At 45.5% G+C, this 16,429-nt stretch overlaps 1 protein-coding gene across 2 annotated transcripts in view; it reads left to right on the top strand.

Annotated features, from left to right (window-relative positions):
- LOC135907337 (fructose-2,6-bisphosphatase TIGAR-like) overlaps positions 1 to 15,145 on the top strand; it is a 30,893-nt gene extending 15,748 nt beyond the window's left edge. For both annotated transcript variants that reach the window (XM_065439019.1, XM_065439020.1), the window contains exons 5-6: positions 4,677 to 4,787; positions 6,734 to 15,145. In XM_065439019.1, coding sequence (XP_065295091.1) covers positions 4,677 to 4,787; positions 6,734 to 7,435 — 813 coding nt within the window. In that variant the 3' untranslated portion in view covers positions 7,436 to 15,145. The remainder of the gene's footprint in view (positions 1 to 4,676; positions 4,788 to 6,733) is intronic.
- Positions 15,146 to 16,429: the final 1,284 nt, after the last annotated feature.

Raw genomic sequence — 16,429 nt, 5'->3', positions numbered from 1 at the left:
ATAAGCCAGCGTTTCTGGGGTACAGGGAGTGGCGAAGTTTCTCAAAATGTTTCTTGAAATTGTCGAAGATCTGCAGCTGCTTCTTTAGAAACTTGCCTTTGGTACGCATTAACTCCAGGTTTTCACACTAACCCAAATGAAATTGAAAAGCCAGAAGCAGTGTTAACCTCGAAGGAGCCTAGTACATTAACAATATTCAGCAAAACTTGTCATCAGTATCCCCAACCCCAGTGCAGGATAGCAAACTGGATACTCTCCTCTGGTTAACCTCCTTGCCTTTCCTCCTTCCCTCCCTCTCTCTCTCTCTCTATTGACACAATTCTGACACAATTATTAATTGCATGCAACACCATTCTCTTGACTGTGAGTCTAGACTGAATCTATGGACAATAGAATGGGAATAACAAACAGTTGCCAATCAATTTTCTAGACCTCGTGGGGACCGAAAAATAGTCCAGAAAGCTTGTTCACCCAAAACATGAGCATTTATTAGGCTTAGAGTGGCATAAAAAACTCTAATGATGCCCTGCCTCATACTATGCTAGGAGGCAATTGGGTTTGCTTGGATTTGAGCAAGAGTTACATCGTCTCCGTATACAGCCAACAAGAGTGTCACCGTACTGGCGATCTCTGTTGGCAGAGATTACCATGGAGATAGAATTGAAGAACCTTACTTCCCACCTCTTGGATCCAGTAAAGCCACACAAACACACGCAAAAGGGGGACATCTCCGAAACGCACCTGCTCTCTGGGCATGCCACTTGCAAAATAGCAACCGAAACTTTCAAAAAAAGATACCACAAGTGATTATGATAATAGTGCTGAGCATAAAGAGAACAAAAAAAAAAGTGTCATCCTCTGAAGCGGTTTGTCAGCTCAGACTAAGTGGGCATGGCCTCCGAGATAGTAGGGTGCACATAGTGTCCCAATCTCGAGGCTATCGTGTGGGCCACCGGAAGGCAAACCTGGACAAGCCTGCGGAAAACCCACCATGGCAGCCTCCACATTCATGTAGAATAGCTTGGAACAAGCAATTTAGTCCGGAAAATGGAATTTTGGGGCCTAAATGTGGCCAAAAATCGGTCTCAAAAATGCGTAAGCTCTATGGGAACCCTTACGGTGCATTTATGAAGTCCAGAATATCCATCAAGTCCGAATTTTTGGAATCTGAAAAATCCATCAACTACTATACAAGCTAAATACAGCAGGATCTGGGTAATACGATCATTTTTGATATGAATTTCTGGGTGACACAAATTTTTCAAGTCCTGGCGCAAGTGCATTAGCTTAGCACATGCTAAATTCTTAATGTTACCAACTGCTTCTCATGCTGAGGCGGACGATACAGACAATCGAGCTGCCACGCGATAAGCGCCCAGCCTGCCATTGGCACCTGGCACTGGCTGTTGTCGTCTAACCGCCTTGACTCCAATCCCCTCTACCAAGCAAAAAATATTTTGCTTTATGTAATACATTCCAATCTCGTTAATTCAAACACACTTAATTCGAACTTCCCGTTTATTCAAACTGACGCCGTGGTCCCATCAAAGTTTTGTGTATTTCGATGGGTGAAAACGCCCAGTAATTCCAATGCGCAAGCATTTGTGACAATTAATTCAAACATACCGTGCTCCAACAATGCTTTCAGCAGCACGCCAAATCACGCGGCGGTGCCTCCGACCAGCATTGCTCTGACCCCGCCATAGAGGAAAGGCTTAGGAGAAACCTCTTAATGCTACGCATGAAGGGAAAAAAACTGTTGTGGAAATTTCACCCACTTGCGAATGGCAAAGTCGGCGATACCAAATAGATTGTGATACCAAATTAAGATAAGTGCTGTTGTGCCATTACCACAAGCCCGGATTCCGAATCTGCAAGATGCAGAATTTATCCTGCGAGCGCCCTAATTCTCCCTTCACAAGTCAAGATGCTGAGCCGTCAGGCAGCGGTGTCCTGCGGGAGAAGCCTCGGCGGGCAACTTGTTCAGACGTGTCACCAAGTGCCAGACAGCCCGGCGCCGCACCTCCTTTTGCCTGGAGGTCACCACGCGCGCGAACTTTGAACCGTGTGGCCAGCACGGTCGCTGGTTGGACCTCTTGGACGACCGCCGAGTGCTGACCTTGTATTGGGCCATTTGAGTGACAATGGTTCCTCGGGGATTATAAAAGCAGCGACGCGCCGCATGAAAAACCGGATCCGCCGACCCACCGGGAGCCAGTGCCGCTCTCGACTGGGGTGAGATGTGTCACGCGTTTTCACCGGATGTCGCCGTGCGGGAACAGTCGCGTTTGCTGTGAGGTCTCGGCCCCAGTGCCGACCCGTTCATGTCCTGTATAATGACCTGTATATAGTGTATAAAGTCCCTTTTGTTATTCTCATCGACGCCTGGCTCGGAGTCTTCGCTGCCAACGCTCTGTCACGAAACGGGTGACGAGCGCTACGGGACCACAAAGTCGTAATAGTGGTGCAGCGGTGCAAAGTCGTAACAGTGCGGCAGCAGCAAGGAGCGAATTGACCTTTGTGCTGTCCCTCGCTTCAGTGCGAATGTAACATTGAAAGCACAGTGCATATGAAGCTATCAGCATTGGGTGCACTTTGTCCACATCGCAGATCGCTTTCAAGATACAGCGGTCATGCTGTAAGCAGCAGCCGCCGGAATAGAACCCTTCTCTCTCTCTCTCCTACCCCCCCACACCCCGTGCCTCGCTCGTACGATATTGAGCCGCGATCGCCAGCTGACCCCTGCAAGTCAGTTGCCGGCCCATGTCGACACGGCAAATCTACGTTTTATACGCCCGATTTTGGGGAAAAAATGGCCGCTAATTTTGTCCGCTGTAGCCAATGGTCCGTTGTAGCGTGGTCCATTAAAAGCAAACTATGTTGCATTAATAAAATAAGTCAAACAAACGAAGGCTGAAATATGGTTCGTTTTATCTGAAAGGCCATTGTATGCAGCTCCATTGTAACAAGCGTAGAATGTATTTGCCTTTAGTGTCCCTTTAACTACGACAGTGTTTCTCATCAGCTAGTCCAGCCACATGCTTTTTTCCCAAAAGGGGCCAGCACCGAGTGAACGACAAGCCCATATGTTTGAAGCTTATTATACTTTATCACTCTACTATATGTATGGGGCCACTCTGTTTATCATAAGACAAATATCAAACGAAGGCACGCCAGAAGAAAAATGCACAATTTGACTCTGGGTACAGTGCGGGGCTTGTCTCATCTGTAAATTTCTCTGAAATAAGCAGTTTCATGAGCTGGTCTTAGTGTTTGATGTTTTCAAGGCTGTTGTGGCACTGAGCAACACAAAAATTCCATGTACCAAGCTTATGGGGTGATGAAGCCAGACATGCTGAAGTACAGACACAACCTTGGTAGCACGCAGTGTAACGCAAATGGGCGCACAGTTGCTCCGACTGGAAAGGAGGCGGCCGGTGATGTTGGATTCTGTCCAGTAGGGTACCCGCCGTGGTTGCTCAGTGGCTATGGTGTTGGGCTGCTGAGCACGAGGTCGCGGGATTGAATCCCGGCCATGGTGGCCGCATTTCGATGGGGGTGAAATGTGAAAACACCCGTGTACTTAGGTTTAGGTGCACGTGAAAGAACCCCAGGTGGTCTAAATTTCCGGAGTCCTCCACTACGGTGTGCCTCATAATCAGAAAGTGGTTTTGGCACGTAAAACCCCATAATTTAATTTTTTTTGTCCAGTAGGGCAGCAATTGGCGTTTCTGTCACAGCGGAAACTTGAGGTTGTTTCGTAGATTGTTTTAGGACAACGACGGGAAACCAAGTCGAAATTGAGGTCATTGGTGGCACTGGAATAAGATGACACCAGAGCTTGCATCACACTCATTTTGCACAGCCTGCAGCAAGGAACGGTGACACATTTGGGTTGTCGCCTATTAAAAAGTGTACAATACACTTCCAGTGGCACTAAGCCACACGAGCTGCGACACAAGTAGGGGAAGGTGCTCATCGTAGTACCGTTGGCGGCAACAGCCGTGAATGCAGCGTGCGACAACCCACAAGGAGATTTGCTGGTACCAGAATATGAAACTGAGTGCACACTGGCATTTTCACGTAATTCAAGCAAGCAAGTACTGTGGGGAAGCTGCTGCGGTGCGTAGCTACTGTTGACAACTGCGCACGTCTTGTGCCTTTTCTTGTCTACGTGGGATCTAGCGGCTGATAGTCGTATCATACAAATGCAGCTTGCTTATGTTCATGCTGGTAGGTAATATTTTCTGGTAATGTATCAACTGGTTAAAAAAAAAAGGCGCAATTGAGTCATTCTTTTGTGTGTGTGTTTTCCTTCGCAAGTATTGGCGCCTGGATATGACACAAAACAGGATCATATCAACGTGGTTCTACTGTACTTGACAGTCTCCTGTCTGACGTTCTTGCAAGGGGTTCTCGCATGGAGTCTAGAGGTTTGGTTATAACTCATGCAGGATCGGCACATTTGGTGTCAGTGGCGAAGTAAGGAAAGCAGCTGAAGTCACAAGAAATGTCTCATTGTCGGCTGCCTTTAACTCGAACAAGGTGCAGATTATGGCTAGTGGGCTGGACAAAGCACGGAACTGAGCATCGTGTCAATTCGTTTTCTTTTGTACGAGTTCTTCCTGCTGTTGACATCTGGCCTTGAATGGTGGCGGCACCATCTTCTCGTGCAGAAATTTGGCACAGTGGAAGGCCAAAGCTTCGGCTACCTGAAAGAGGCATCCAACAAGGCCAACCAATCAGTGAGCTCCTTCACGCCACCAGGTGCCGAGACGCTAGACCAGGTAGGTGATGCAGCTATCGTCTACACTTAACACTTTCCTGCCCACGGGAAAAACATCAGTTTTTGGGTTGTGTCTAGTAAATACTTAATTTGAGCTCTAAGTAAGGCAAAATGAGCATGCTGAAGGGAATCAAATTTTTTGTGACTTTGCTCAGATGTTCAAAAAGATTGTGACATGTGCCACGGTGCTGCTTACAAAATTTCTCAGCACCTTGTGCTAGATTGAGCTTGTGAGCTTTGCGCTTCAAGCCAAAATTTTTTGCCTAGCTCTATTATTCCACACTGACTAAACGTGCATGCAGTCAACGCAATGTTACACAACGAAGAATCCATGCATGCCCCTAGGCATAACTTCTAAGACCAAAATCTGACCTTGGATACATTCCTTCATTAAAAGATCAAGTTCATTGTAAAATGCATCGTTATATTGATAATGGCAATACATGTATAAGGTATCTGGCCATGTTACCTTTGTTGCACATGCCATTTCACAGTAGAGGCGGTTGACTGTAGTCACCATGCTCAAGGAACAGGTGAAAGTCTGAAAAAGTGCCTTTTGTTGTGACTACATACTCAGAACTAGTTATACCTTACAGTATATTGATGTTACAGTACTTAAGATGTCAAGGTAAATGCGACCTCTTAATCTTCAGTTTATTTCAGTTATAACTCCCCTCTCTTGACCTCCCCTCTGCTTCAATGCAGTAGGATCACAGGTGAGTAGGCAACAAAGAGAAAAGAAAAGCGGGTACCCAGGACTAGAACTGCTTTTTTGCCGTCTCCTTACTGTTTCCCTGGCCCAGTTATTTTGTACACACAAGTGAGAGACACTACCACTCTTAACCCTTTGAAGGTTTTAGCCGTACATGTACAGCGGCGGTTTTCTGTCCCACAAAGTCTTTGCCATACGGGTACGGTTTCGAACCTCCGTTTGAAATTTCGCGCCACAATGACGATCCATGCTCACTGGGAGGTGCTGCCACCTCTCAGGACTTACAAGAAGCGTTTGAAATTTGCGCTACCTTCTTGGGGAGGTAAACAGAACTGATTTCTAGCTTCAGCGCGTCACACAGACTGCGGCAACACCCCTTTTGCGGTTTCGGTTTCGCCGCGTGATCGCAACGGAGGCGCGCGAAGCGTCATTTTTCTGTTTGTCGGCACTCTCTTGCAGGGGCGGTGATGGTTGATTTCTATCTTGATTGGCGCTGCTCTTAGCTTATCACCGCTGTCGCGAGGTATTCTCGCTCTCAGTGGCAACACGCTTTTGCGGTTTCGGTTCCGCCACGTGATCGTAATGCAGGCACGCGAAACGTGATTTTTCTCTTTGTCGGCATGGTCTCGCAGGGGCGGCGAAAGTTGATTTCTATCTTGATTGGCGCTGCTCTTTGTTTATCACCGCCGCTCACGAGGTATTCTCGCTTTCTGCAGCAACGCGCTTACGCGAGATGGTGCTTCAGACCTTCAGACCGGCTGCCCAAGGCAGCTGCACGCAAAGATGTCATGTGTGCGCCAACATAACTCATCACTCCAAGAGGAGAACAAACATGCATTTTAGGTGTGCAGACTGCGATAAGGCGCTGTCCATAGAACCGTGTTTTAAGGAGCACCACACTCAGAAATACTACTGAACATTTTGCAGTTCTGAGTGATGCCGACACCAAAATACTGTTCCTAATTTTTTTTTTACTATTTATTCCCGACTTTATACATTTTGGACATTCAAGATTCGCAATAAAGTAATTTGACCACCTGGGAAAGTTTTTTTCAAAATAATTCGACCCTCAAAGGGTTAATCTTGATACAATTTGAATGATTAGACATCTGGCATAATGCACTGACTCTGAAATCATTATGACCGCATTTGACTAGATTGCTGTTCACTTCTCTCTATCCAACGTGGTTGTAAGTAGGTTTGACAGGACTTCAATTCTGCCTTCCATAATGCAGGTAAGGAAGCGTGCCGTCTCCTTCTTCGAAGACCTCTGCCAGCTTCTGCGAGGGGCATATTTGACAGAAGACCAGGAAAACCTGAGCCCCAGCAAACGTAAACGCGAAGAGCAGACTCCTTCACTGCCGTCATCGCTGAGCAGCTCGCCGTCTGCGTTCCCACCTTCCCACAATTCTCCATCATCAGCTACGACGCCCTCTTTTGCCGACGAACTCATCCGCGCAGCGCTTGGCCCAAGCACTGATGATGCCAGCATTGCGGCGACAGACCCAGCCCCCAACGTCTCTCTCTCCCCACTCGTTGAGCAGTGGCCCGCCACCAACCCGCCGCGGAAGCTCTCGGCTTGTAGTTCGTCGGACGAAGGCGACGGTGTTGGGGGTGGGGGAGCGCTGCTGGCAAGCATCCTCGTCGTGAGCCACGGGGCCCTCCTTCGCGAGATGGTCCGGCACCTCGTCGAAGACCTCGGCTGCTGCGTGCCCGGCGGCCGTAGCCAGGCCCTGCGCATCAGCCCCAACGCGGGCATCTCCAAGTTCACCGTGTCGGGCCCACGCGACCGGCCGCGCATCGTCTGCCACCTGATTCACGACAGGCAGCACCTGATGGGCGGAAGCGCCTGTCCGATCGTGAGCAGCGGCGAGTCAATACCACGGCGGCGAGAAATGCCTCCGGCTGGCCTTTCGGCAGATGCTACGGCACTTTAGTAAAGGTGTGGGTGACCAGGGACTGTGAACGGAATTGTCTCGTTTTTGTGCTGGAAGCACCCTTTGATTCTGTTTTTCCTTTTTGTGAAGTGGCAGCGGCTGCAGCATTGGCAGGAAGGTCTTGTGACACTTCAGCACAGAGCTGTGGGTATGGCTTCCACGTGCCTCACTGACGGGGGAGGCAGCGAGCTTGTCTGCTGACACAACAGTGCTTTAGGAGGCAGGCAACAGTGACGGGTCCGTGTTGTTTTTATGATGGATGTGCATTGCCTATTTTGTTTTTACATTTTTGTGCTTCCACGGGGAAGCAGTATTTTGCACTCTAAGGAAACAGGACGTCTGCAGCGGGAGCGCAAAGCAGCGTTCACTTTGTTGCGCCTTCTGTCATATGTATAGCCGGCAGACGCGAGGGGCACTCGAGCTCTGGGGGTGAGGGGGGGTGTGCTGCTGCCAGTCTGCCTCAATTTTTTTTGTTCAATTGGGGCATTTGTTTTTGTTTTGGTCATCTCTGGCACGTGAATCAGTATTTCTCACCTTGTGAGACTGGAACATTCGACAGTTGAAGCAGTGAGCTATTGTTAAGCAGCCTTTTCCGGCAGCATTGTTAACAGTGTAGACGTTGGCCGAAGCTAGCAGCTTTCCATAGTCAGCAGCGGTTGACCACACTCTCGAGGATGTTGCACTGTAATCCGGGGTGACCAAACAGTGCTTCAGGGCCGGTTCACTTGCGGTCCTATTTCGTGGCGCTGGTATTGCAGGACTTGTCGTTAATTGTACAACCCCCTGATCCACAGCAAGGGCAGTACTTGTTTGCCATGTTCCTTGCTCCTGTTTTCACAGTAGCTCAGGAGCCTGTGGCTTTTTGTCTTTGTCCCCCTCTCCTATACCTTCTGTGACGTTTTGTTTTAAAACCAATGACACTTATGTCGGAGAAGGAAATAGGCACAAGCAATGTTCCAAAGACTTGGCGGTGCATCGCCTGCGACAAATTTCTCACTTTAGTGCTCTCATCATTAGAAATTATTTTAGTGTATGCATGAGGACTGTTATGCACTTTTCCCAAAAATGCGACTTCCAGAATGTGGCCACAAAACAGGAAAATTGATGCACTCTTAAAGTTTGCTGCAGGCGTCCCAATCGCGTACCTGTGGCATCTGTTCCTACGACTAGCAGACAACAAATGTGCCTGTTAACAATTTGCTGTCTCACCGCTTGTAGGATGGCGTTGTACTTGAGGAATGGTCAGGCGAAACTTGAATGTCCAAAGTTCTTTGCTGCATCTTACGACGCCTAATGCATTGTAGACTAGGCACAACCTATTTTGACAGTCAGTGCTTCGTTCAGACAGTGAAGAGAACCATCTTAACTAAAAAGTCCTTGGCACAAGTTGTGACATTTCATCGCTGCGGTATTTGCGCACTGTATGCCATATTACTTTCTCAGTGCAAAGGCTGTGCCTACTTTTCAATGTGTTAGTGGCATTCTTATGGTGTTGGTTATATACTGGGTGATTCAGAAGCAACAAACAAAAAAAGTAAATGTTTCGTAGTTAAAAACTAAACCATAAAAACCTGTGCTTTTCATATAATTTTAAACAAGTCATCTTAAAGCCAGGGTAGTTGCATGCCGCACTGACAGATGGCACTTCAGATTGCAACAGTGCTCTGGCTAAAAAAAAAAGCCTTGCTTTTTCGGTAATTTCTTTTTATCGTCTCGTTTAATCTTAAACTGGAGCATGGGGAAATAGAATGAACTTGTGTGGCAATTGCAACAGCTGATTCAAGATCGCTGTTTCGAGCCGAATTAGAATTAAGGAATTCAGGGACGTTCATCATTTCTGTTTATGCAAGGAAGCTTTTGTGAACATACAAAGTGGAACGGGTTTCATGAGAAAATTGTTACTTTGACCCAAAGTAGCCTTCTGAAATGACAAAAAAAAGAACTGTACGAGTCATCTCAAAAAAGCATCGTCGTCCAATTAGTTTTCCAGACCTGCGTGAATTTTTCTTGAACTATGTAGCTTTGTCTGAGGACTATTTACATAATTTTGTACATGTGTGGGCACGTGTAATTGGAGCTTCTTCTGGGTAGGTGACAATTTTTTTTTTCATTTATGCAAAAAACCTAACCAAACTTGGAACACAAGGTTTTTTACAGCAGTCCTAAAGTACACTTTGAATTGGAGCTTCCTTGTACACTTCAACATAGCAAACCTCACCATGCCAATCACACAGTGTAATTGCTTAGAAAAAAAAATTCGTTAAGTTTCTACATTCTTAAAATCTCCAACAGCACTTTATAGGGGAGCAATTAGGTTGTTTCAACTTTGATTGACACCCATAAATTTGTAATCTTGCTTCAGGAGATCCTTCATGCATTAATACCTTGTGCCTGTGCTACACAGGGAAGGTAAATGCTGTTGCCTTGGACTTTAATTACTTCCTTAAAGCCATTTGATAGAAAGTTGGTGTTTGGTCCTGCACTTTTAATGGCAAGAAATGTCATGATGATCAAGCTGTAGTAACTCCTGCAAGTGTGTTTAGAATTGCAACAATTTATTTTTAATTATTCAGGGAGTAAAGATGCAAGAAATGCCACTAAAAGCACTAATAGACATACTTTATGTAGGACAATTTTAGTTTGCTTTAGAAACTTGTGTAGCCATTACTGCTAACATTGGGAGCTGAAGTACGCATTCGACGGCCTAATGAGATGTGCGAACGCACTACACTGCAACTGGCATTAAGCTTTGATGCCATTAAGTATATTTGGTTTGCACTGCGTTAATGACATTAAGCATGAATGCTGTTTAACAGTTAATTTCATTTCTTGCGCCTGTGTAACGCAGTTTCTACAGGCAGCCATCAACAGCAGCTCAACAAGAGATCCCTCAGACTGGTGATACATGTAATACTTTAATATAAGGACTTGTCCTCGTTGAGGGTACTAGGCAGGTTTTTTAATATGTCCTCTACTAACACTAGCATAGTTAAAACAAAATTGACAGTCCTATTAGACAGTTTTCGCTGTGCGTTGCTTACGGTCTGCTGTGCTCAGATTTCACGCACAGAGGCTGAGGATTGTGCTGCTTTCGCAATTTTGATTAGTGCATCTCCCAGGGATGCTGGCGACATTGAAAAAAAGTTCATTCACCCTTGCACTTTGTTCAATAGGCTCTGTCATGCACTGCGGGCAGTATTCTATGTCACGATGTCGTGTGCTTGCACACTAATATTCTAACTTGGCGGCTATGTGCAAGTTATCAGGGCACTCCAGTCTTGAGTGGAGCAAACTGTAAAGGCTCGGCTGAAACACTGCTGCATTACCCAGTGTTTTCCCAACCAGTGTGCAAGAAACAGAACTTTGCAGTTGTTCAGGAATTGCGAAAGATTGAACTGTAGCAAGAACGTGAAATGTGTTAGTCAAGTGAAGTGGTGATAAAATGTCGCTTTTAATGGTGCCAGCAACTTGCAATTAGTATATCTAAAGGTCCGTGGCTGGCGTTATACAAGTCTCTAAAATGAACTGCTAAAGGGTGACAGGGTAAATTGGGGAGACGTACTTCAGCTTATGGTGACCATCTCGTCTTGTATTTCTGTGCTATCTGCACCTTCCAGTTTCTGCTTTCCCCTTCCTCCCTTTCATTATGGATTCACTTTAGTTCAGCAGCTCCGCTATCATATGTGCAAAAATTACATTGGGGTAGAATTGCATTGGGTTCGGAGATGAACTGAGAAAAGGCAGGATAGGCTATGACACTGCTTCTTTCTATACTACCTGCTAGAGTAGTTCTTGGCTTGCGTTATGAAGGCATTCAAAAAGAATTAATCTGGGCTGAGGGTGTCGGTGCTGCAATCTTCTGTAGCATTTTATATTAGAGAAGTTTATATAGAACTCTGTTTTTGACGAGAATGTGAAATGAAATGCCATAATTCCCTTTACACTCTCTGCCCCCCCCCTCCCCCCCTGTGTGTCTGGAATTGGCCGCTGTGGCAATTTCATTTCCTCTCATTTCCGTTGTGTTCTAATAGTGGTATTGTATTTTCACTGCAGCTTGTTTCTGTACTCGGTAAACATAAAGTGTTTTATATTTTAGTGGCATTGTAGAGGCGCTGTAACATAAAGCTATTCCAAACTTTTCTATTCCAATTCTGCAGTCAGCCCTCTGCGATTGGTCAAAAAGCTTTTTTGGGCCGCCACCGCTACGCCTGTCTGTCATGCAGCATCAAAAAAACCACAATAGCTCCCAATCTGACATGAAGTGTACACACTGATTATGCATGATTCGACCGAACAAAAGAAAAGTAATTTCTGATTCGATTCCTTTTCGCTATTAACCCTCTGCTATTGGTCAAAAGGACCTCTCTGTCACTCGACATCGCAAACAATGTCCGCATTATCTGAACACCAAGATAAATACCCACTTGCTCTCTGCACCGCCTTCTTTTGTACCGTGGCAAGTACGAGGTCACGGGATCAAATCCCAGCCACGGCGGCTGCACTTAGATTAATGAAATGCAAAGACGCCTGTGTGTCGTGCATTGCGGGCACGTCAGAACTTCTGGTGGTCAAAATTAGTCCGGAGTCCCCCACTACGGCGTGCCTCATAATCAAATCGTGGCTTTGGCATTTAAAAAAAAAACATAATTCCTTTTGTACCGTTGTGATATTGCGAGGTGAAAGTTGCTGTAAAGCCGCATCGTTTCGCTTTTGGGTGGCGTGCACTTCTGCTTTATTCTGCGACGTGCCTCCTCCCAGCCACATCATTTGCCAACATACTTCTAAACCAATAAATCAATCGGCAATTGACGAATGAAAAACAGCGCTCACGCAACAAGAGAGAAAGAGCCAGAGATTTCACCACAGCGCAGAGGCATCTTGGCCTCTGTCCCCATTTCGGACACGTGCACAGTTTTCCATTCATCAAGAATGCATTAACAAGTCCAAGTCTCTACTGAATGAGTCGTGCTTCACTGTAAAGCCTGACAACCTGCATTACTCTAATGCATGCTCAGCTTCAGTGTAGTGTCCTTTACTCCTGCAAAGCACATGGTTTTTTTCTTTTCTGTAGAACTCCCTGATGTAAATTTTAGTGTAAATGCTGTGTTATAGCAAGGTTTCTCTTTCTCTGCATTCATGATTGACCGACTCATTGATTGGAGTTAACATCTCGGACCAACGTGGGCCACGATAACTCCCACAATGGTGGGCTCTGATAATTTTGGCCACCTGGGGTTGTTTGACATGCGCCCAAGGCTTGGTGCAGTCAGCATCCAAAGTTCTCGGGCAGTGGGATCTGAGAAAAACGTCGAGTTTCTGAGCATTGAGTAACTGCAGACTGTAGGACCGTGCAGCAGTACGTTGTTTGCATATTACTAGTAGAGGCTAGAAATAAACACCAGACAGTGAAAATATTCGGCTTTAGATCGGATCGCACGGTCTGTAGACTTGACACAGACTGTATGCGAGTGTTTTTGCATACCACCCCCAATCGGAACGAACGCAGCCACGATGGCTCTGAATCAAACCCACGACCTTGTGCTTGGCAACAGGACCCCATAGCTGGTAAGCGACCTCGACAGGCTGGCCCTCCGTTCTGAATTGAAGCATTTGCCTACACACTAAGACTCTTCTGTAACCATTCTCTTGCACTTCATTTGGGAACCTCGGTATCTGCAGATTTTCACACATTTAGTTTTCTGCCTAGTGATTTGCGAGCTGAGCCAGTAAAGGTTGGCCGTTGTTACGTGGAGTACCTGCCAGAGGACTAGAGTTGGTCATTGAGAAGGCAGAAGCGGTCAAATTAAAGTGTTCTTAATTTTAGAAACTGTGTTCCTGGTTAATGTTCACGATAGCATCAGACACAGAAAGAGGCAACTTGCAGAACTGCTCACACCACTTTGCGAGTACTTCGCCAATATGGGTAGCACTGTGACTGTATTACGGGGCAGTTCCATCCGTATTGGCTGCCATGACAATTTTGCCAATTCTGCAATTGTTCTTGGTTCAGTGTTCAAGCTCTTGGTTCATGTTTATATGATAAAGGCACACAGGGAAACTACAACATTCAGACCTGGCTGCCTACACCTTTGGGAATGCATGAATAGTACAGGGAGCACCGTGATCATATTTCGTAACAGGAAGTTTTAGATTTTGTGTATGCAAATGGGTTTGGGTACCCAAAGGGACCTTTGCATATGCAAAGCACCACGCCCAGCTTGCATTCTTTTGGACCCCTTTGGGGTTCTTTTGTATACCTTTTTGCACTCTTTTGTAAGCCTGACAGTTTGCGGACGCGAAATATAAAACTCCGAAATGATCATTTTCCAGTCATACCAGCCATCTTGCCACTTCTGGTAGACCCAGCAATTGTTCTTTATTCATCTTTATGATAAATGCAGACATGGAAAAAAAAGAACATACAAAATTAACTACTTGCACCTTTGCGGGTGCATTGACAGTATTCTATGGAAGCACTGCGGCCATATTTCGTAACTGTTACATTCTATTCATGCCAGCCATTGTGCTAACTTTGCCAATACTGACAACAATGAGAGTGAGACCAAGTGCGGGCTCTTCGTGAAAGGCAGCAACGAGTGGATCCTGGGAAGAAGTCGCAAAATCTAGACCCCGATTTTGGAGGTTTGGGATTCGATTATGCGCAGTTAATTACTGTAGCAGTTCTAGCCCACAGGAGTTTTATAGCGCAAAACTGGCAGCATGTAATGACTGTAACGGCCAGATAAGTTTCTTCCGTCTGCTTCCTTACTGTGATTGTGCCAGACCTGGCGTAGCACCATACAGTTAGTACCTGATTGACACAAAGCTGCAATTTCAGTCACGTCCACAGGAGACAAGATTGTGGTTCATATTGTATGGTGATGTGTTTTTACAGTTCCGTTAGTGTGTCTTTGTTTTTTTTTTCTCGGTGTTGAAATTTGTTGTTACTGCTGATACTGCTTTGAATGCTTTGCAACTTTGATGTTTGCCGACTGTGTTTTGCAGTATCTAGCTTTGGTTACATTGTGCCAGAAAGATTACCGATCTCCTGTTGCCGAATGGCTGTGCTATGTATAGGACGCCACTTGGTTTGTTATCCTGGGAAAGACATCAGAATGAGAAACTTGGTTGTCTTGAGCAACTAAATGCTTATGAAATCTAAGAATACCCGGCATTACTGCAACTACCATCTTTAAAGCACAGCCATTTAAAACTGCTTTAACATGTAGGAGGCTTTTCAGAGGAATGTATGTCAGAAGTGCAAAAACAGGTTGGATATCTAAGGAAGCTGTTTGACTCGTGAAAATAGCAAAGTGGACAGTGATATGCAGATATGGTACTTGCATCTTCTTCACGTTTAGCAGCTGTCTGTCATCCTGCTTTCACTATGAAAGGGCAAGAAAGTAAAAAGCAGGACAATGTGGTACTGTGGTGATATTGTAATTGATAAAACTTGCCAATGTTGCAGCAACTCTGACATTCAGATGTTCGTTCGAGTTTTTCCCAAAAAATGTACGAACTTTTGCACGAGCGAGCACGTTCGTAATCGTGTCATTTTATCTGTCGACAGACTTCCTGGATATCTTTGTTTTTCTCCTGACCAACTCCAGAAGTTTAGTTTTGAAGACTATCACTGGGAAATACCTTGTTTTACTGCCTTCTGGCTTGTACTTGGAAAAAGTTAAAAATATATGTGCTTTGGTGTTCGGATGACGTGTGTTGCTCCATTAGCAGTTCTGTTCTCATTTAGAAAGCATCTTTCATGCTTTCCTCCGCTCATGCTGCACAGCTTTTTTCTGCACTGTTTCAAGTTTCTTAGCAACAGGAGCAGTACTGCAATCTGTAGCCCAGAGAGGGAAACCACCCTGTATTTCTTTTCCGCGGCATGAATTTTTCCCTCCTTGGACAGGTGGCAGCACTGTTCCTTATTCCGAGATTCTTTCAATCCAGCATCGCACTTCTGGTTTGTGGTGCATAAAACGGACAAGTACTGCATTCAAACGTGGTATTAAACAAAACCCTCGAAGTTTTTCCTACAATATACAAGAGGCAAGTCTGGTACTACTAATCTATACTCTTCAAAGTGCAGAAGACACTGAAGTTTTGAGTAAAAGTTAAAGTGGGGCAAATAAGCCAGCAGGTCTAGCCGGAACGAGCCATCCATACTGGCCTTTGCCATGGACGCAGCACACTGTACTTTTTTTACTTGGAAACACTTTGCAAACTATAGAACAGGGCCACCATACTTGGCAGCAACCATTGCACCATCTGGAGCATTTGCCTCCAGACAAAGTTCCGTGCTGTCATGTTGAGCAATGTGTTGTATTCGCAGTTATTGTACCTGGGCCTAACAGTTCTTCAGTGCAAGATACAAGCATCAGGTCCGAGAAAATGGCACATTTGCTGAGTAAGGAATTGAACATTATGCAGAAAGGTGCTGCAATAACAAGCAGGTGAAAATATGAGCAGACGCAAGTGCTGACAGCCAACTGAAAGGATTGCGTGAGAAAAACGGCATACATATGAGCACAGCGTTAATACGCCAAAAGCATTGCACATTGCGGACTCGCACCGGACAACTGGGGCACAAAAAGCTATTTAGTGAGGCCCACGTAAGACATATCTCCTTTTCTGGTGTATTGTCGGAGAGGTCTCTGAAGCACACATTACAGCTTCCTTGCAAATAAAGGAGGCTTCTATAATATTGATAAAGATAATGATGCCCTTAGAATTCTGCAAACTGGCTTACAGTACATGAGTGTTTTATGCTAGCCCTTTATAGTCTTATTGTGTCTTAATTTTTTCAAGCACTTCTGTCTGTACATTACTTTTCCTAGCAAATATTTAGTTACCAGTCACTGGTTAATGCTGTTGGACAGACTTGTTTGCTGGGTTTGTGACTGATGTTGCACCAGCACAAAGTCAAACAAGACATCAAGATACGAGACAGAAACCACAAACACTGGACTGCAACTGAAATCTACTTCACCCTTT

This window comes from Dermacentor albipictus, chromosome 10, assembly GCF_038994185.2.
Source record: "Dermacentor albipictus isolate Rhodes 1998 colony chromosome 10, USDA_Dalb.pri_finalv2, whole genome shotgun sequence".
In the NCBI taxonomy this organism is placed as follows: Eukaryota; Metazoa; Arthropoda; class Arachnida; order Ixodida; family Ixodidae; genus Dermacentor; species Dermacentor albipictus.
Note: the sequence above shows the minus strand (reverse complement) of the source record. Positions and strands in the feature narration are given on the sequence as shown.